Here is a 22,635-nt window from a genome sequence, read left to right as displayed (position 1 = left end):
CTTTGCTTCCCCAAGCATTATGTAGGCTTTGAACAGCATGGCAGCTTTTGTTTGTGAATGTTTTACTGATTTGTTTTGTGGAAAAGTGTCTCTGTGGTCATAACTAATTGTTTTGTGACACTGAATTGTGCTTTGTGCAGTTGGCAGAATAAAATACGATGTAGATTCCCCTGAGTGTGATGAAAAAAATTTGGAAGAAAAAAAGTCTTTTGGATTTTTTTTAGGAGTTTACACTAAAAATGTAAACTGATTTTCATCTTAATAAAGTCATATTAATAAAGAAAGTCTTATTAAAAAACATTATTATTAAACAAGTAGTGGAAATACTCAATATTATTGATGAAATGCATGTATGTGAACCTATGATAATGACCACTCATAAAGAGGATGATTGGTGTCTGACATTCCAGTCAGTTCAGCTCTGTTACCTTTACATTACTGCAAAATTATGTTCATGCCCTAGAATGACTTCAAAGGACTTCAGTGGAATAGATAATCTTAAGAATAGAAATAATTATGCAAGACAGGTAAAGCTCCATAGGTTAAATGTCAGGAAGACAGAGAGAATGGAATTAATTTTGCACTCACAATTAATTCACCACTTAACCATTGCTACACTTTTGTAGGAATGAAAAAAAAAAAAAGACAAAGAAAACTAAAATGAAAATAAAGGATCTACAGCCATCTCTCGCATCTATACACTTGTGTACTGACTCTCCCTCTCTCTCTCTCTCTCTCTCTCTCTCTCTCTTTCTCTCTCTCTATATATATATATATATATATATATATATATATATATATAAAAGCTTTTGTGAGTCTTCATAACTGCCTGTATTAAATGTATTAAAGACTATTCTGATGTTCAAAACTTCCACTAGTATTTTCTGAATTAATGTTTACAATCTTTGAACGTAATCTCATGCCCACTATGTTGCGCTACATAAAAATACCAAAACCTCATTCCAATCATAAAGCCTAGTGAAGATAATATTATTTTTGCAGCTACTTTCAACTCTCAAGGTCTGGAACCCATGCAATCAAAGGCAGACTAATCTCAAGTAAATAAGAACATTCTCTTGCAGAATGTCATTGTTTGTCTCTAAAACTATAATAAAAAAAGGTTTATTCAGCATGATAATGCTACAGAGCATGGGGTAGAGAGTCAATGGGTACTTCAGAATCCTGACCTCAATCTACCTGACATACTCTAATATTGTCTGAAACATAGAGGTCAAGGAAATATTTCTGAAAACATTAATTAGACTGTTTTATATCGAAAAATGGAACAAAATATCTTCTACTCATTGTCCAGGACTGATACGTGGATACATCTAAATGTTCCGTTGATAATAATGACTTTATTTTACCTTTAATTCAGTAAGGCTATTAGCGTAATGTGCATGTCTCATGAGTGTATTTTACTATAGGAGGTAGTCTATAGTAGGAAGTACATATAGTAATAGTAAGCCAGTCATGGCTCAGTAATGTAAAGCAAATTTGCATTAATAACAAGAGAAAGGGGTGGCACTATGATGCACCGGGTAGTGTTTCCACCTGACAGCTCCAGGGTCCTGGTTTGATCCTGAGCTCGGGTTACTGTTTCACATATTCTGCCCATGTTCATGTGGGTTTCCTCTTGGTTCTCCAGTTGCCTCCATCCTCCCAAAAAAAGAGAGGTGGTTCTAGGGACTGTATGGGCCCAAGGCAGGAAAATGCACAGGGTCTTCCTGAAATTTTTTCCCTCTTTATTGCCATTATGCTACCCAGATCCCATGATAAAAAATCAATAGTTATCCAACTATAGGATAACAGTCTGAATGTGTTCGCGTTATATTATTTATGTGGTACTGGATCAAGCATCCCAGTTAGATAAACCATGACTGCATCACATAGGCTATAACAGAACACATTTGGTAAAGTGCTGGCTTTGTATATACTGTACTATAAAAAGACCAAACTGTCAAGACATTTTGAGCAAAATGGCACAAATTACCAAGAAAGCAAGTTAAATAATTAACATTAAGAGCTCCTAACTGAGCATCAATGCCTGGCAGCTGCTTGCTGATGTTGAGCTAGCGCTACATTACTTTACGGCTTAGCCTACGGTTATCCCTAATTATTTTATTATTAGAATACTTCCACCACTTACAACAGTTCTTCTTCTTCTTCTTCTTCATCTTAGGGTCCCTGGAGGACTAGTGGTTAGGCCACAGTGCTCTCATTGCTGTGGCCAGGGTTTGATTCCTGGTCCAGGCAACAGTGCGCTCTCAGTGCCAGTCCCAAGCCTGGATAAAATTGGGGAGGACTGTGTCAGAAAGGGCATCCAGCATAAAAACTGTGCCAAATCAAATATGCGGACCAATGATCCGTGGTGATGCCCCTAATAGGAGCAGCCGAAAGATGAACAACAACTTCTCTTCATTTTGAAAAGTGTGACAATTTTAAATGAACTTGAAGTCCAACATGCTAGACAGATTTGGCCCAGTTCCTGGTATAGTGTTGTACATCACCCGTTAGAGGTTTTGAGGTGTTTCAGCACTTTGAGATTTGACCTTTTCATGGACTTAGTGTCATGCTTCAGGGGGGCCCTTGAAAACTGGGGACCCAAGCAATTGCTTGTTTTGCCAGTCCTATAGCTACGACTCTGCCAAAAACATGCTAGGAGGTGGATTGGCTACTCTAAACTAGCACTGGACTGGCATCCCATCAATCATGTATTCCTGCCTCATGCCCAGTGTTCTTGGGAAAGGCTTTGGATCCACTGCAACCCAGACCAGGATAAAGCAGCTACTGAAAGTGAGTGACTGAGTGTGTGTGCATGGTGCTCTGTGACAGACTGGCATCCCATCCAGGGTGTATTCCTGCCTCACGGCCAGTCTCACGGTCCAGACAGGATCCACAACCCTGACCAGGATAGAGTGGTTACTGAAGATGATTGAATGAGCAATGAGATTTGTCAGAATGCCAAAAAATACTAGCAGTTTTCTTTGTTTCAATAAATGTATCCTTGTAATACAGTAACACGATTCATCATGGTATAGTATACTGTATATGCAAGCTTATTAAAAGCTAGTGCTGATAAATGATATATGCTTAGATAAATAATTTTCATGCAATAATAAACAGGGCGTTCTTTTGCAGTCTAGCTCACATTAAAACCCCCACGCTTATATTTGCGTGTCAGTGTCCGCGCGTGCAGGAGGATATCCGCCCCTGTAAATCTATTGGTCGCAGATCCGGCGCCTCTATCCAATGCCTCAGCGCGCGAGGCTGCACTTGTAGTGTGGAAGGAAGTTGGCTCGAGGCTTCGTGGCTTCACTCTTCGCAGCGCCACTTGCACTCCGGCATTATGAGCAGAGCTGGCCAGAGCTGCGCGCCTTTCTGAATTACGTGCTGAGTGATTAGAGATCATGGAGTTGGGAGCCCGCGTCCTCGTCGCCTTCCTCGCCTCCCAGGTAAAGCCCATTTCTGTGCATGGAATAAGCGGGCTTTTCGCTGTTCTTCTTCTGCTGGATCTGGACCGCCGTCCTTGATTTGTGACTCAGATTGTCAGTTCTGTGTGCGCTATGGCATTTCTTTTAGACTTATTTTCAGATTGCCTTATCGTGCGCGTGATCATGCATCTCTTTATCACGTTTTTGTGTCAGGCATGAGTTGTGCAGTGAGACAAGTGAATATATCGGATTGAATAATCAAACTCATGTTTTTTTTTTTTTTTAATTTGCATAAGCATGCATCTTTCATGCATTTACTTGGTGAATGCGTGTGTGTTTATTTGTTCCTTGCAAGAGAGGCAGAATGCAGAAGGGTGTTTTGGAGCGCGAGCGAAACTCCACTCGCATCTATATTCAGCTCAGCTGCGAAGTTCAGCGTTCCTTTGGCTCCGTTCATTAGGGGTGAACGCTGTGTGTGCGCTCGCGCCGCGTCTGTGTGTGTGTGCGCCTGTGCGCGCGAGTGTGTGTGTGTGTGTGTGTGTGTGTCTGTGAGAGAGAGAGGGAGAGATTGATTCACACGGCGTTCCCTTTTACACGACTGAATTGAGATAAGCAAGCTAGAACGAGCTTTATCTCTTCTCTCACTTTCACAATGATTCAGTTTTGATTTGTGATTTCAGATGCATGTAATTTGGATATAATCTGGCTCAAAAAAAAAAAAAAAATCATGTTGCCAAACTGCTTCCTCAATCGACACCTTCAACTAGTTTCATCATAACTATCTAGTGTATATCGAGCTTGTCTTTAAATGATATTTGTTCATATGTTTTGTTTATGATGTGGATAATGGAGTTAAACAGGGCTGGCTGGTGATGTGTGTTACGCATGTATGTTTTGTTTTACTCTTGTGTTTCCTTGTTAGTTTTACTGCATGGTGATGCCCAACAGGTGCCAAGAACTCTATCAGTATATATATTCTAATATTTTATGCGACTATATCTCTGGGTTTTAATAGAGAACTGAGCTCACACTGTAATGCGGGTATACTCCTGAATGGATTTACTGCTGTTAGACATAAGTCAGAGGGAAAGAGAAAATCATGCATTGCTATATTATGGTCTACCTTTCTTTTTTTTTCTTGTCTGATATTAGGCTGTAGGCACTGAGCAGAATGCTGGCTTAATTCCAAATAGCACGTCATTCCCTATATAGGCTACATAGGGTATGCAATATGTGTGTTAGGCGCACTATGCAGTGCACTATGCATCCGAGGGATTTGGGATTTAGCTCATGTCTGTGGAGAGGTCGTGACTGGGTGAAGCCATGTCTTTTTCCTCACAGAAACTCTTAGATGTTGCATATATTGCACATGTCCGTGTAACTGCAGATGTGAAAGTTTGCCGCTCTGTTAGTAGCGCGTGAGCGGCACGGATTTCCGAGGTGCTCTTCCGCGCTGCGCCCAACTTTTCCCGGAAGTGCAGTCATTTTCCATCAGTCTGTCTTGCGCTTCTTCTAGTTCATTTCCTAGACTGGCATAAGTGTCCAGACCAGCATAGGGTTAGGACAGAGGATAACCATCATTACGATTACGTACCATTGAGTGCGGATATGTTGTGTTTTAAAGGTAGCTTCCCAGCAAACTAACACTATACCATGTTGTTTTTAAACTCTACCGGGTCCATCGTGCTCTTTCCTGCCTTCGTTTTTCCTTTTCCCTCCGTGTGCGTTCGAGTGGAAGCTGTCTTATTTATAGGCGCGCAGGTAGGGCGCCAGGGCTCTGTCGCGCAGCGGCTGCTGGGATTTTTCCCCCCCGACCGTAAATCCCTGTGTTCAAAAGCAAACGTAGTGCAGCAGAGAAATCACAACCTGCTCTCTCTCTCTCTCTCTCTCTCTCTCACACACACACAAACACACACAGCACATCAGCATCACACCTACAGCATGTCCTAAACTGCACTTTAGTCATTATACACTACAATATTTAGGTAGTGTTTTGCCATTAATGAGTAATGTCTGAAGTGGCATGGTGACACAGTCACTGCGTTCAATTCTGAATTCTCTCTCTCTCTCTCTCTCTCTCTCTCTCTCTCTCTCTCACACACACACACCATGTCACTATCACACCTACAGTATGTCCTGAACCGCACTTTAATCATTATACACTACAATATTTAGAGAGTTTTGCCATTAATGAGTAATTTCTGGTGGCATGGTGACACAGTCACTGCGTTCAATTCTGAATTCTCTCTCTCTCTCTCTCTCTCTCTCTCTCTCTCTCTCACACACACACACACACAAACACACACACACCATGTCACTATCACACCTACAGTATGTCCTGAACCGCACTTTAATCATTATACACTACAATATTTAGGTAGGTTTGCCATTAATAAGTAATGTCAGAAGTGGCATGTTGACACAGTCACTGCGTTCAATTCTGAATTCTCTCTCTCTCTCGCTGTCACTCTCTCTCTTTAGTGTTTATTTACCTTTCTTAGTAAAGCACTGGCAGACCGGAAATTACAGAAGAGGGGTCACACAGCCAGACCCTTCATTTAACAGTCAGCACGTATAAACCCTAATCTCTGTGGTGCAGTGGTCTGACACGTTCCAAACTGTCTTGTACTGAGATTCAACATTATTGAGCTCTGTATTTGAATGGTTAATAACCCTCTGTTTGATGATGTCATCAACATCAGCATCACACCGAAATGGCCGAAATGTCCGAAACGGCACTTTATTCGTTATACAGTGCAATATTTACATAGTTTTGCATTAGTAAGTAATGTCTGAAGTGGCATGGTGACACAGCCAGTGTATTCAATCCAGAACTCTGCCCGTGCATGTTACATGTTCATCTTGTGTTTTTTATGCCAATAGGTGAATCATTTTTTAAAAATATTGCTCCAGTGGGTGTGTGTGTGGTGCCCTGTTATGTTCTGGTCTCCCATCCAGGGTGTGTTCCTCCCTTGCGCCCAGTGTTACCGAGATTTGGATCCACTACAGCCCTGACCATGATGAAGAACTTACTGAAGATGAAGGAATGAGTGGATGGATGGATGGATGAATGAAGTAATGTCTGATAGCTAATGTAGACATAACATAGGTTACATTAAGTTGTCCCCGTGTCTGGTACTGCAGTCCTGTCCAGGGAGTGTTCCTCCTTTGCGTCCACTGTTCCAGAAATTTGGATAAAGACCAGGATAAAGCACTTACTAATGATAAATAAATGAGTAGATGGATGAAGTAATGTGTGATAGCTAATGTAGAATATCCAGCACACTCATGAAACCCCAGAATGCACTTCAGTAGAATATGGTCACAATGATGTACGCCCATACACTTCACCCATACACACAATGTATTAATATATTGGCCACACACAACAAAATAGTTATCCAGAAATGCTATTTTTGGTGCTTTTCACAATGAAAAGAGATGTTACTTGGTTGAGGGTGCAAGTTTACAGCTCTGTCACACAGAATGCAGCTTAATTTCCACCAGGGAGGCACAGCTGTGATGTTATCATAAACAGTAACATCACTGATATGTGCTATAGCAGCTCCAGATTTAGTTCCACCTGCAATAATGGGTAGAACCTGTTAAGCCTAGAGACTTTTAGAGTGCTGTTTTGCTTGAATATATGACAAAATATAGTGACACGTATCAATGTTTGTGGTTCACATTTGCATGATTGGTATCAGTCTTGCACATGCAGCCTTTCATACTGTCACAGCAGAAAAATTAGCTGATTTTTACAGAAGTGGTTGCCCCTTTTTGCTGTTCCCCACCCTCTAAGTTTGGTATATAGAGAGCAGAAAAGTTTTAATTACTGTGATGGTTGGTGGTGGAGTGCAGGAAAGTAATGGAAGATTTTGCTCTATTGAGAATTCAGTGGCAGTCTTTCACAAATTGTGTGTTACCTCTCAGTGTCAGCAGGGCAAAACGATTTGTGCACTCCTAGACAAGAAAGACATGATTCATGATTCAACTCAGTGAAATCCTCTAACCTGAGTTCAATATCAGTATTACTCTCATGTGGTGCTATATTGTAATCAGCACTATGTATCCTGAAGCGAGATCAAGCTTTTTTGGTGCAATTATCATATTTTATTTTGCACCAATGCACATTTTAAAAAAGCTTAACAATCACATTCTGTTTCGAAATTTACAACTCATTCATTTTATAAATTATAGCAGGCTATTTTCAGCTGTTTTTGAGAATGAAGATAAGAGGTGAAATACACCTACTTATCAGCTTTGCATTACGCCTAATTTATGATTCATGTTACTGACAATGTAAAGACTGAAAGTGAAGGTTCAGTGCAGGATCCTGCCACATTTGCCCCATTTTTGAGTCAAAATCCTGTGAGGATAATGAGAGTATTCAGTCATTACTGCTGCTGAATCCCTGAAAAGAGCGTTCTTTGCGCAAACCCTCCTTTATACCGCCCCCCTCCAGACAAGGTCACCGCTGGACTCTTTTAATCGTAGTCCCAATTGGAGAACTCCTTCCTAGTTTTGGTGTAGGTGTGTGTCTTTGGCCAGGTGGATGTCTTGATTTTAGATGAACTAGATGAACTCTAGAAATAATTATTGAATATTGGGTTGTGTTTGTGCTAAACCTCACAGGTCACACTCATGACCAGACCTAGAGAAGCGGTATTTCATTAGGCACTCTTTGATGTAGTGGAAATGAACCACAAAAAAAGCTTGCGTATCAGAGATGCTGTTTTTTTTCAGACTTCTGTAAAGGCTCGGATAATGAGTGATATTAAAGCAGAGAGCCTTATACGGCTTTTTGGATTTTAAATGGAAATGGTTTGCATTATCTCGGTCCTCATGCTATTTCAGCCATTTAATAATACTAAATAATTACAGAATCTACCTTTTTCTGCGTAAAGGAGCTCTGACTCATCCTGACGCCAGCTCTCCATCCTACCTTCTTTTACTGACATGGTTCAGTAGTTGGTAGTAACAAATTTCACTTTTTAAAACTCAGTGTTACCAGGTTTTGACCTTCTGGTGTACCCTTGCAGTCATGCCTCTTTTGCATCCTGTTGTTTCTCAAGGGGAAAGTTGTGTGGTCTGGTGAAACAACTTGCTTTAATTGCTCAGTTTTATTCTCCTTTTTTGCTCTGTGTTAACTGTGAGGAGGAAAGGGGAGCAGGAGATTAGGAAGGAATGTTAATTTCAGCAGCTGCATCTGCTCCTCTCCTCGCCAATATCAATTACCTGGAAGGTTGTTCGGTCTAAATTTATTAAGCATAACTATCTGAACGAATGAGTGAGTGAAAGAGGAAAAAGAATTGAAAACTCATGTAGTTCCCCAAGAGATTAGGAGAGACTTTGAAAGTGTCCTCCACCATCTTGTCTAAGGAGCGCATGTGTTGTGTCTGAAATTTGTTCCTTTTTTCCCCAATGTTTCGGAAAAAAATAGAGTCATACAGAGCAAGAAATAGCACAGCCATTTTCCTCATACTCGTAATGTCTTGATGTGCCATTCTCTTTCTCTGTCACTCCATCTCTTTCTCATTCCCATCTCTGTTTGCAGAGCTCATTCTTTCGTCAGGAGGATAATTGCCGGGAAATCTGAAAAAACAGATTTGTCTAATCCATTGCTCAAACAAACAGTGTCGCACACAGCCAGCAAGGCCACATAGAGGCTTCATCTTTTGTCTCTCCATCAGTCTCTATTTCCATTCGTCTCATATGTTTTCATGAGTTCACTCTCAGTCGTTCGTAGGCTCTTGCTCTGTGCAAAACCACTCAATCTTCCTCAGACACTATTGCAAGGGAGTTGGTAAATATGGATAGCTCTAGGTTTTGCACTGTGATTCTATTCACTACATCCTGATGAGTTCTGGATTTAGGTTGTTCTCTCTCTCTCTCTCTCTCTCTGTCTCTCTCTTTGTCAGTGGGAGATCAGTGGAGTTGGGGAGTGGAGTTTTTCACTCACTGTATCTCAGGTGTTGCTGCATATTTTGCAGTGAGAGTGGCTCTCTCTCTGTCACTTTGTGTATATGTGTGCATTTGTGATTTAGTAAACCAGCACCTGTGGGGCCAGAGGCTGTGCTGGGATTGCTATCTGAGACAATCAGAGATTGACGCTGTTTCTTTGGCTCTCTCTTTTGGAGACTGATTTGGCTGTGAATGGGGAGAAATGTCATGGCGAACAGGGTGCATGTTTATCTCTAGATGCTCATGCTGCACATTCCCTCGGTTGTTAAAAGCAGGGCAGAGAATACTAATGGGAGGACTGATGGGGTTTAGCAAGAAGAGCATCTCCATTTATATACTGTGTGTGTGTGTGTGCGTGTGTGTGTGTGTGTGACAGAGAAGTTGATAAGTGGGAGAGAGCCCATCATAGCAGCCGTGCTGAACACACACACACACACACACTTACACATCTTGCGAACATAGCTTCACACTGAACAGATGATAGATTACGTCCATTTGAAATCCATTCACATAAACTTGGAGAGTGTGTGTCACCACCACCTTACTGGTGCATCAATGTACTTACAGTCTGGAAATCAATTTACAGTCAATTTACAGGGCGGAAACTGTAATCCTAGACGCCTTGCTTGCAGGACTGATGCCCGGGTTCAGCGATTATCCGTGTCTAAGTGGTGTCCGGCTCTCCCTCTTTCTCATATCGGCTAAAATGTGGGCAGAGGTTATATTTGCTCTTAGCTTGGCTATGTAACTCGAAGGGGAACAGGCAGCGATGTGTGTAGCCCACCATTCATCCCCCTCAATCTTCTGCCGTCTTTAATTCTTCCCAATCCCTAGGGTTCTGTCTAGGCCAAGCGTCCAAGCTGGATGGATCAGTCAGTCACAGTATACACTCTGTCTCCGCACTATCCACTCCCACCACCTAGATGGCGACATAGTGTCGGTGATTCTTATGAGATCAGCAGAATTGTAAGACGAGGCTGAATGACAATCAGTATGTGTGATTGTGCATTCCAATTTGTTTTTGGACACAGACTGCAGAATAAAATCATTTTGGCTCTCCAAGGATCAACACCATCATTTGAGCTCTCTGTGAAAGTGAACAGAGCTCAGTGTATCTTAGCTGCCTGGAGAGCGTCTCCCACTCGACTAAGAGGAAAGGCCTGGGGTTTTATTCTGGGTGAGGGAAAAGGAGAGTTAGAAGTGTGCCAAAGCTTGGCTCTTGCTTTGAGCTTCAGCTGCATTCCTGTAAACACAATCCAGTACTCTGAATTTGTGCATTTGCATCTCTCTTTCTTTATACAGCTGAATGGAGTGTGGGCAACACCCCAAAACTGGCATGGTTAATTCACTAAATTCAGATGCTCAGCTATTTATCTAGCTAGCATTTCCTGCATTCCTTGAAAATGTATCATCATGCCCTTGTCACATTACTTGCCAACTCTTAGCTTTCAGTAATTTTAATGTAGAGTGTATGAAGTGGCTTGTAGTTCAGAATTATAATACAAAACATTCAATGAGCGCTGCAGATATTTCTTGTTATTTTTCTAAAGAAAATGGCATTTACTTTCAGTCTTCTTTTATGGAGACTTTTGTTTAACAGAGGACTTAACCCTTATCCACATATCGTTCAGAGATTTGCATAGAAATAAAATGACACATTTTGTTCAACCTTCCACGTATAAGCTAGGAAATCTGCACTTTATTTTAATAAAAAAAGTAAAAGTGATGACCTTGATATGTACTCATGGATCAAAAATGTGACATCACAACTATGAGATCAAACACATTAAATATGTTTATATTGAATATTTATGATGTGTTAGCGATTGTGCTGCTGATTTGTCGGGTGGTTCTGTATTTTCGTTATTCCCGTGAGAAGTTTGTGGTTGACTGTCGCTCTGACGTTACAGGGTGACATTGCTAGTGCAGTTACATTGATGTTTAATACGAGAAAAATATTGTGATTTCAAACATAATTGATAATGGCGAGGTTTTGCTGTTAACGCATAAAAACAAAAGAGCAAAAGCTTCCTTTCTTACTTACCCTATTCCTGTGATGTTCAATATATTAATAAGAAATCCAAGCTAGAACTAGTAGAGACAGCAAATGCTGGACTCAAATTTCCAGAACGTAATGCAGCTATACGACGCGGTTGTGCTGAGTAACAGCAGAGGTTCAGCTAGTTAGCTACAAGCTGATGAGCACAGTGATGTTGACCGTGGTATTAGCATGAAAGTGCTGAAACTTTGGAAACTGATTTGTTTGAGCAGAGAGTACAGATGAGGAGTTGAAAGAAGTGGATAGCCTAAAAGTCTAAAGCGCTGCTGCATCTGTCTGTTTAGGTAGAAATAAAGCAAGGGTTAAATCCCAGTAGCTCCACTATCAGCAAGTAGTCAAATGGTATTGTGGGTAATGAGTGGATTTTTGCAACATGTAGAGTCGTTGCCTTCAGAGCTCAATTTGAACTGATTTGATGGCTCAGTTTCACTTATTTTATGTTCCATCAGAGGATCTGTTTTTAGCTGAAGGGTGAATAATAAGCATTTTCCTCATACACTGTGTAGATTAAGTCGAAGCAGAGGCATTCATACAGTGTTATTATATAAGAGAAGAGAGTTTTGTAAAATGGTGCATTTTGAGCTTTTGAAAAGCTGCGTCTCCTGTTTTACTAAGCACTAAGCCTATCCTCATATAAACATCTAACATGCTTTGAAGCGACATGTACTTTTCCAAGAAAAGAAGGCGAATCCTCAAAGCTGGAGCAACCTTTTAGCTCGACTACAAAAAGCCTGCGGCATGATGCTGATGTGGCAGTGACGCTTGCTTGATTAGCGTATTAAAAATCTGCGGGTGTCTTAGTCATTAAGCAGCTTTGCCTGGCTATTTTTGGGGGATGGTTTGGTGGGGTATTGTTGTGGAGGAGGGATGGGTGGGAGTGACTGCGCTCATATGATTCTGGAGGCGGTTGGAAAGTGCGTGTGTACAGCTGGGTGTCAAGTGACTTGGTGTTTGCTCTCAGAAGTTCTGGATCTGCGCTCAGCAGGCAGCCATGGCCAATGAAGGCATGTGGTGTGGTACATCATGCTGCTGGGAGATTTAGGAGCAGTGCTGAGGAGTCAGAGGATGACATTAGTGCTCAGAGCTGTGGTAATCCCAGATACTGATCTGAGCATCAAGGTCAGGGTATTTTTAGGCAACATCAGGTTAGAGGTGAAGTGATTAGTCCCTGTGTTCTTCCTCAGTTCGTCCTTTTTTTTTTTAAATTCCTGTAAGGTGAGACATTCTTTAATTAAAGGTTTCCTTTATTAATAGTAAGACCAAGAGGCTGCACTGCAGAGGATATTAATAGAGTATCTGAGGTTCAGGAACCTCTCCTGTAATGAAATATTATGTTGTCACTTTTACAGTTTGGAGCTTATTTAAATAAGCTTTTGTGGATTTGTGAAGTTTTGCAGTTTGATGCTTATTCAAGTATTGCACGATCCACATTTGCAGGTGGATCTGTTTGTGCTCTGGATGCAGTCAAATATGCATGCCACTGGATATGATTTTCATTAGCATTTCATGTCTAGGTTGTCACATCCTCCGCACACTCTACACGCTTTGCTGGACACAATTTCCTGCCCCTGTAAAAGCTGATTTTACCTTTATTCCTCTGCTCTGTCCATGACACATGCAGATAGGCTGCACATATACATGCAGTTAAGGCATAAAAACTGAAAAAGAAATCAGCAGAATTTCTAACTAAATTATCTAATATAAATTTGACTATTCATTCAACCACAACATTCTTTCACTGCCCTAGGTCAGTTTGTGTGAATTTGTGTGAATTTTGTACTTTATGAACAACCCATGTGACCAGATGAGATGGAGAGTCACGTAACAGCTGTGTGTGGTCTAATCACAAATAAATAAGTTTCTGTTTCTGAGATATAAGCATGTAAAAAGTATTGATATAAAACATACAACACAACAAAAATTATTGTGTAAACTGCTGATACTAATAAGGTTACAAAACACAAGCAAGATGTTTGCTGCACAACCTAAAGATCCATACACTTGCTGTTAAAATTATGATCAATATGCATTGTCTTATCCTCTTAGTGGATGAGATTGGAAAATGCATATTCATAGATCGGAGGTTTCAATTTAAAGGGATTTGGTCATAAATCCTAAACTCAGTAGACATAATTAAACACAACAAAAGCCAGAGTGTCAACTGAAGGAGTGCAAGATCGTTACCAGTGCTTCCAGTGATATACTTGATTTTGTGTATTCTTGATCCCATGTGGACTATACAGGCAAGCGCAATGATGAATTGCATTAATAAATACAGACACACAACACAAGAAGTGCTCACCCACACTCTCTATAAGCAAGACACTTTGTCAAGGCCAGTCATAGTCCGTCTACATGTTATGTGAAATACAAAGAAATACACCCACACAGCACAGACTGCTATTATGCAGTGTGAGTCAAAAGGATACTAGATTTACTATATGGATTGTCCAACCAAATCACATAATGAACTAAAGCCTGCTTGGTTTTGTATTTTTTCCCCATGGCACTAGTATTCCTTAACCTGTTATATGTTTAAGTTTTAGATTAGACTTTTTAATCTCTGTGTTAGAAACTTTTATTGCCAAATTTATTTGTGAAGCTCTTATGTGACATTGCTATGTGATGGAGTTATATGGACTGTGCATAAAGTATAAAATCTCCATGATATGTATGGAATAAAAAACGACAGGGCATGCTGTTATAGGAAATTAATCAACATCAGGGTGGTTTGATGTGGCCAGTGGAAGTGGAGCTACTGTTACTACCCCAAAGTTAACTATTTTGTTATGACTGCATGTCCTGAACTTTTCTATTCCTCTGATTACCAATTTGCCAGTGATTATGTTATTAGGTACTTTTTTTTTTTATCAGTTTTTATCAGTTTATAGTTACATTTAATGTTGTGGAATGTATATGAGACAAGTTATTTACTATCACATATCTGTTATAGCAGCTATAAACAGTCAGCCTCTCATTTTCTCTTACATGAAGTCAAACGCTCAAACAAACAAAAAACAAAGGTTGTCATATTATTGACAAAATCCTCTGTCCTGAACACTCCCATGGTGTCTAGTACAAAGCACTGACACTGGAGACTCCTTCCATTAATGTCAAACAGATGTTTCCTTACAGAAAGCTTCACCGTATCAGTGATTATATGCTTTTGTTTGTTAAATAACAACATGATTTTAATTTGTTTATTATTAGCCTTCGATTATGCGGGGGGTCCGCCATTAAAGTCCCTGCGAAATAGCTGTTATTATAGAAATGTTGATGTATTAGACAAACACATGAATGTAAACCTGTGATTTGTCTTGCAGCTGGCGCTACTATCAGAGGAGCTGTTGTACAAACTTAATCAACACCTTCTGACCGATCAGAATCGAGCAATCAACAGCACTCTGGAATAAGATTGTAGAAATGTTGGTTCAGCTAGCAAGGTCATGGGGCCCTGAAATGTTTGGCCTAGTTTTATAGTGTCTGTTTTTATTCTTTAAAGCCAATTTGTATTTTCAGCATTGTGCTAGACAAGCACTAGGAGAATCTGGCTGAGATTCAAGATGTCAAGTTTGATTCCAGCTGATAGCCACTGCAGTAAGGCACTTAACCTCAATGTTCTCCATGGGGACTGTACCTGCAGCTGTTTTTATGTAAATGTCTTGGCTTCAAGTATCGGAGAAGAAGACAAACTCAAGTTTAATTGTGAATATTTTACAGTGAGGTGGTACATATGTATGACATTTCTCATTGTAATAGGCATTGTGACAGATGAATGAGCTTTAGTGTGGCTCATCTATTTGAACGCCTTTTCAGTGGCTTTTCCCAGTTGCACTCAAAAAACATTTGTTAGCTGTACTGCCCCGTGACAGGCATGGACTGCTCATGGCATTAAATAGATACTTGTATCCATGTTGTTAAGAACTGGCTATAGAAAAGGCCTCAGCTGTTATGCTCTGTTATTTAAAGAATGGTCATTATGCCATTTTACAGTATTCACACATTCCATTGTTTATACAGATGATTCCTCTCACCTCCTGCATCTTTATCTGTGTAGTCTTTCTTCTGAGAATAATTATTTCAAGTATATTTTTAAAATCTGTAAGAGCCTCACAGTATTTCTTATTTATTTAATTACTACTTTGGTAATTACTACTATTTTATTATTTTTTAAAATTTAATTAAATTCTATTTATTATTTAGTAATACTTCACCTTAGGAATAATTTTGAGGTTGCCTGTCTTGGGATTTGCAAGTCACTGTGTTTATAAGAAATATCATTATTCAGTTATAATACACTTTTTCCCTCTAAATTGATAGTTTATGGATTCCTGTTATATCTGATAAATTGATTAGGCCCTGAAGCTCTGAACCATTGAAAGGTTCATTCCATAATGTATTGATTGAATGCAGGTCTGCCTCCATTCATTAGTCTTTTTTGCTTTTGGACTGAAAAAAAAAAAGACCCAGAATATATTCTGCCTGAGACTGTTCAGTGTTGTTATATGTGCCTGAGAATCTCCTAATGCACTTAGTAAGGTAGCCAGCTCAGCTTAAAAGCTGCAGTGATTGCCCTTGACACTGTCATTTTAAGAATTTTGAGATGTCAGCAAATGTTTTCTAGCAGATTTTACCCTGAAGTGTTTTTGACCAGGTAAAGAAATGGCAATCCATTGTAAACCAAGTAAATATTCACATTATAAACAGTATGAAAATATTTTTTTGGTTGTCATGTAGCAGAAACAGCTTAATTATGTTCAGGGAGAGACATTCTACCAATATTCCAGATACAGTTCCTTTAAAAGCACTGTATTTGAAAGGCTGAACTTTCTGTTCCTGCTGTTGACAGCATGAAAAAATCTACTTTCATTTCTTAATCACATCTTTACCTAGCCATGTATACTGTAAGGTGAGGGGTTGTCTGCTTATATCTTCTAATCCAGCAGTGTCTGATTTCTCGCCTGGTTGCATCTCACCGCTATTCTCAAGCATTCAGACCTTCACCCTTTACCATCACCTCTATGAATGTCGAAGGCCCTTATAGCTATGAGCGTGCTTTTCTCTCTGCCCTCTTTCTTCTCTCTCTCTGTTTTGCCCTTATGGTCCACAAATGCCTTAAAGCCAAAAAACTTTTGTCCTTTGTACTAGCCGTAGATTTAGACTATGTTGAAAGAAAATGTTAAAGAAATGGATATAGAATGACAAAAGAGAAAATGGCAAAGAGAGTGAGAGAGAAGAAGTGTATTTCTTTGCTGCTGATGCCTGGAGGTAATAGCTGGACTGGTGAACCAGAGGAGGCTGAGTAGTTCTGGAATGGGCAATGACAGCCACATCTCTCAGCCTCAGGTTAATCCTTTATGTCTCTGGTTTCCAACAGTGGATGCTCTATCTTATAACCAACAGAAACATGCTACAGTGGGATGGATTGATTTTTTTTCACTGTGTATGAGAAAATGATAGCTGGAGGGAGTAACCCCTCCTAATCATCAGCATCAACTTCTGCGAATCATAATTAGGTCATTTATAAACCATAGCTGAAGGTGAGCATATAAGCATCACCATTTAAGTACATTATCAAGGAGCAACTCTCAAACAGAATTCATTCTGCCAATTTGCAAACATCACTGTTGGGACATTTTGACATTTTCTGCTCATGCTGTTCTTGCTATCATACAGTATTTTAATGGATAGATGGATGGATAAAGCAGAGCACCTGAAAAAAAACGACAAACTTATGCTTATTCACACCATCCTGCTTCAATTTATGTCTCCATTTCTGAAGTAATTTACATTGCTATCGACTTCATCAAGCGCTGTTAGCTGGCATAGAGATTGGATCATTTCCACACACTACCTACTGCAGCTGTAGGATCACCTTAACAGGTGTTTCTGGGAAAGAGTCCAAAACAAGACCAACTCAGCAGTACCACTCACTCTGTGAAGTCATCACATGGTGTTTTCATTGATTATCCGTGCTCATCTCCATACCATAAACATAAACCAAGTGACATAGTGAGATGAAGATGCTCATTGATCAACACTAATGCTTCTTCTACACAGGAAATGTAGCTTGTCATTTATCACTTCATATGAAATTGCTTTTTCTATCAAATGCAGGAAACACTTCTGTCATTACAATAGAGTTAAACTACACCAATATGATTTTATTACAGTGCGTGAAATGAAACTTTAATTTAATTTGTAGACAGTCATGAATAGTGTTTGCAATAGAAGGGTTACTATTTTCTTTTCTTCTCTGTGTGGGAGTGAAACTGCCTGCTTCTATTTGTTTTTGAGGGTCAAGAATATGTTATGGTCAAGTACAAGTTGAGACTGGTATTTAGTCGAGAAAAAAACCTGATTTCTATGTCCATTGCTGTTATGCGGTCAGCCCTAGCTTGTTATTGTGTGTATCATTTTTCTTTTCCCACCTTTTTGAAAAAGGGAAAACACAGCATCTGAATAAATCCAGATTTAAGATCTTCCTCTCTGTATTGTGAATGGTGTGAAATATTTTCCATATGCTTTGCAGAATAAAGATCATTGTTTTACAATAGAGACAATGTTATACTAAACCCACAGGGACATTTGGAGAACATGTGAAACTCCACACAGACCCTGGCTCAGGATCAAACCAGGAAGCTGTGAGGTGGCAACACTACTCGCTGTGCCACTGTGCCACTCATAAGAACCTTTTTATTTAAGTAAGTCATATTCCTCAGGTTAGAATAGTAAAACATTTTTCCAATGCATGTAGTACCAGCAGCCAAAGCATCAAGAACAATGATGTTTATTAATTAATATAAATAATTCCTTTTATAGAATATAATTTGGCCTTTTAAAAGACCTTTAACAGTTATTCAAGAGTTTTGTTAAATGTAATTGAGATCATCTTGCATGATTGCTGACAGGCTGTGGGAAATGGACTGTGGGTGGTTGTCATGTCAGTCAAATGTTCTGTGAAAGTAAGCATTCTTGGCTAGTGATGAAAAGTACCAGACTTTAGCAAAAGCAGAATGTCTGGCTTGCAAGACTATGGTATAGGTAAATGGTACAAAAGTCTCACTCTATTACCTGTGATTTACAAATGAAGCAATAATATTTGGTTTTATTAAAATGTAGAGGGCTTGCTAGCCAGCTAGTAAGGATGTAGTGGACTTCAGAGATTTAGCGCATGTCTAGAACTCACAGCTGTGAAGTTATTATTGCCAAAGGGCACTAAGTTCATGGTATCAGGCTGAATGAGTGCGAGACAGCAGGGTAAGGTAGATGTTGGGCCAAGGCTCTCTCTCAGTGCCTCAGGGTTGAGTGTCACTTTAGTGGACTTATAAACCTTGTCTCAGAGCAGTATGGGATCTGTGAGTGGCTCTTCTCTATGTGATCAAGAGCAAGTGCTTGGATTGAGGATAGAGACAGGCCACTTGAGATCCATCCAGCTACTCAGGAGGGGAAAGTATAAGAGCAGGGGTATCAGGGCTATTTAAACAGAGTGTAACAGAGGACTGCCTCCTAGGAGAGATGTTGCCATGTTCGCTGAAATCATCCCAATTCAGAAACAGGATCAGACATGGAGGGTAGGGAAGGGTTTACGTAAATTTCGAGTGTTTTGGAGTTGTTAGCTCCTCTGTGAAGCCCAGTGTAAGATCCTGGCCCCAGGATGCACCAACTAGCCAACAGTGGGTCTGATTTATCAGACTAGATGTGACATATTTACATTATATGTCCAAAAGTTTGTGGACAACTGACCATCACACCCATATGTGCTTGCTGAACATCCCTTTCCAGATTTAGTCCCCCTTTGTTGTTAACTAAACTCCACTCTTCTGGGAAGGCTTTCCACTAGATTTTGAAGCGTGGCTGTTGGGATTTGTGCTCATGCTGCCACAAAAGCATTAGTGAGGTCAGGCATTGATGTTGTGCGAAGAGGCTTGGGGTGCAGTTGGTGATCCAGTTCATCCCAATGGTGTTCAGTGTGGCTCAGGTCAGGGCTTTGTGCAGGCCACTCCACTCCAGTTCTTCCACTCCAACCATGGCACACCATGTTTTCATGGATCTTGCTTTGTGCGCAGGGGCACTGGAACATGTTGGGGCCCCTTAGTTCTACTGAAGGGAAATTGTAATGCTACAGCATACAAAGACATCCTATACAGTTGTGTGCATCCATCTTTGGCAACAGTTAGGGAAAGAACTACATATGGGTGTGATGGTCAGGTGTCCACAAACCTTTGCCCATATAGTGTATGTGTAAATCACTGGAGCATTTACATAAGAAATGTGGTGTTCATGAAAATCTAGTTTGTTCTGAAAAACGTTTGTATCCTATGAGAACACCTGAGTTTTTATAAATTTACGTACAAGAAGAATCACTAATGTGAACCTCAATTGATAGGCTTCAAATCATATAACTGGTGTGAGATACTACAAAATTATATATAGATTACATTATCAAGTTTAAATTGCCTATTTATTTTAATTACACACAGATTTAATGAAAATTTTGTGAAACTCCGTTGTTTCATATTAATCACTTGAATGAAAAATCCAAAAATTAAGACAAATACGACTACCTGTTCAATTAGGACAAATGTATTGTCACCAATTAAAAGGAGGAAGAGTTAGTGTGTACCCCTGGGAGCTGATGTGATACAATGCCTGAGCTGTATTACTAGAAGATTTATCACACTATGTCCATTTAGTAGGCATTTCGTTGTTTCCAGCTCTCTGTGAGCTTTGGCTTTTTTGGCGTTTTTGGGTATCAGTAAATGTTAATCAGCTGTACTGTGAAAGTGCTTGGTAATTCATAGGTGATTCGAGTAGGAAGCAAATCAGCATTACCGACTCCCACTCTGGTGGAAAGTTTTTGGTTTGGTTAGGCGTATGAAAACATTTACACACAGCTTTAGTAAAAGATTTAGAAAATCCCTTGCTGCTGCTCCAGTGGTCTGCTTGGCGGATATGTCTGCTCAGTGAATTTGGTTTCTATTTGTGTCAGGAAAAAGAAACTTGTGTTTTTATTCATGAATTGTCTAAAAGCAAATGTCTAGTTATTTATTTGTTGAACTGGTACATTGTACTTTATGGTAACATTATTTATAGGTCATGCTGTGGATGCCTTTTTTTTTTTTTGAAAATTTGCTGCATATACAGAGCAAAAATACACTGACTCTGTTAGTGCGCGCACACACGCGCGCACACAAATACACACACACACACACACACACACACAAATGCATTTTTCTATCCGAGAGTGCCAGCTGATCCTTATCACCTTCTTGCTCATCCTGTTCTTAAAATTCAGCAGGTGGACGGTGCCGTATATGACACAGATGCTTTTTAAGTGTGTTAATCCTAAACTTAACCTCAGGCTGCGTATCTACTCAATTTCACACTTGTTGGTTGGAAGAATGTCCTAATTCAATTTATTCTCTTTAAGAAAACACAGACATTTCCCTTTCAGGGTCATGTATATCAAGCAGCAAAAACCCAGGCATGCCAGATTCGGTCAAAGACACATGCAAGCTTTTTCCCATTAGTGGTTGACTGTACCGGAATAGAGTATGTAAATCAATCTCAAGGGCAACAAACCCATTAGGATAAACCCAGCAAATAAAACTGCTTTGCTATCTCCCTGCCCAATCTTTAGCCTTTCGCAGGATCAGCTCTTTTCTGAAAGCCCATGTCAGCCACGAGATTCTTAATCCTTCTGGATGGTCCTTCAGTATTCCCTTCAGTCCAGATGAGCCTTAGCTTAGCATGGTAATGAGAGCTTCACCCTCTGCAAATTAATGAACAGTTTCAGCCTATGACAGGATAAAATAAGTGCAGCTTCTTTTACTACGGCTAATTCCGAAAGACAGACAGTAAGTCTCAGTTGTAAGGCATATGTCGACGACTGTAATGCATAATTGCTTTGTGTAAATGTGCACCATAGAAGGTGTAGTCGAGTGTGCACTCTGATTGATAATTTTATCATGAGACAGTGAGTGCCAAGGCTTCTAAAAGCTGCATCTCAAAATAGACAAAGGCCATGTAAGAACGGCCCACTGACATTTAGTCGGCCAACTGAATCTGGCTCAAGTACTTGGCAGTTATTTGGTGCAGCAATGGGCATGTTTTACCCACAGTTCTCTCTAAAGCCAGCATTACACTAGGATTTTCAGCCTCATTTTACTTTTGCAGACAAAAATTGCACAATGTAAAAAATTTGGGTCGAGAACACGTATTGTGACATGCTCATCAGTAGCCGATTTAGAGTCATTGTGATCAAAAACAGTCAGTGACAAAGTACTGGCAGTATTAGACATTTTTTATTCAAATCAGATTGTGACCAAAGCTCATTTAAAAGCTACCAGTATGAGCATCGTATGATGCGAAACTCATGAAACAGCTACAAATGCGCTAATAGCAATGGCAAAACATAAACAAAAAAGAATATGAGCGGTTTGTTGAATTGTGGCAGCAGGCAGAATGTCTCCTTCAGTATGCTTTTTTACCCAGCTATAAGCGACTCCTATTTCTTCCAACTCCTATTTTTTCATTTTTAAAATGAGTTTTCGATAGAGATAACATTAGCACTATTATACCAAGGCTAGTTTCTGTTTATGCAGCTCCCATTTTCTGCATGAGCCTGATGTTGTAGGCAGAACATAGTCATTTTCTTTAATCGTATGGATTACATTTTATGGATTTTATTGGGATCATCTAGTACAATGTGACAAGTAATAATCCTAAACCGCACAGACTAAAACCGGCTTAAGTGCAAAACACTGACAGGTCCTTTTACCCTTTCAGCTTCATCAACGGAACTTTTCACTGTCTATTTGAAAAACACTCACTAATTTGCTGACTCATGATAGAACCACTCTATATCAGTCTTGTTTACGATTTAAATACAGTGGTTGCAGTGTAGTGTAGCTCAGTGGTTAAATTTCTTTACTAGAGATTGGAAGGTTGTCAGTTGTGACCAAGTTACCATATACGTTATTCATTTTACACTGACAGGCGACCAAGAGAGTGAATTAATTGGGGCAAGCAACACAAAAAAGTGGAACACAACTTAAGGCATATGAGAAGAGAAGCAATATAACGTCCACTGTAGTATGTTTCTTATTTCCCCACACTGAGAAACATTATCCGTGGTTTTATCCAGCAATGCCATGCAACTATGAGCTTGAAATG

The 22,635-nt window shown here is 39.9% G+C and overlaps 1 protein-coding gene across 1 annotated transcript in view; it reads left to right on the top strand.

The window, feature by feature from the left end:
- Positions 1 to 3,258: 3,258 nt before the first annotated feature.
- Positions 3,259 to 22,635, top strand: part of cdh13 (cadherin 13, H-cadherin (heart)) — a 338,039-nt gene continuing 318,662 nt past the window's right edge. The window contains exon 1 of the mRNA XM_034305493.2: positions 3,259 to 3,455. Within this exon, the coding sequence (XP_034161384.1) occupies positions 3,411 to 3,455 (45 nt within the window). The 5' untranslated portion in view covers positions 3,259 to 3,410. The remainder of the gene's footprint in view (positions 3,456 to 22,635) is intronic.

This window comes from Pangasianodon hypophthalmus, chromosome 6 (assembly GCF_027358585.1).
Source record: "Pangasianodon hypophthalmus isolate fPanHyp1 chromosome 6, fPanHyp1.pri, whole genome shotgun sequence".
NCBI lineage: Eukaryota > Metazoa > Chordata > Actinopteri > Siluriformes > Pangasiidae > Pangasianodon > Pangasianodon hypophthalmus.
This window is presented reverse-complemented; position numbering and strand designations above follow the sequence as displayed.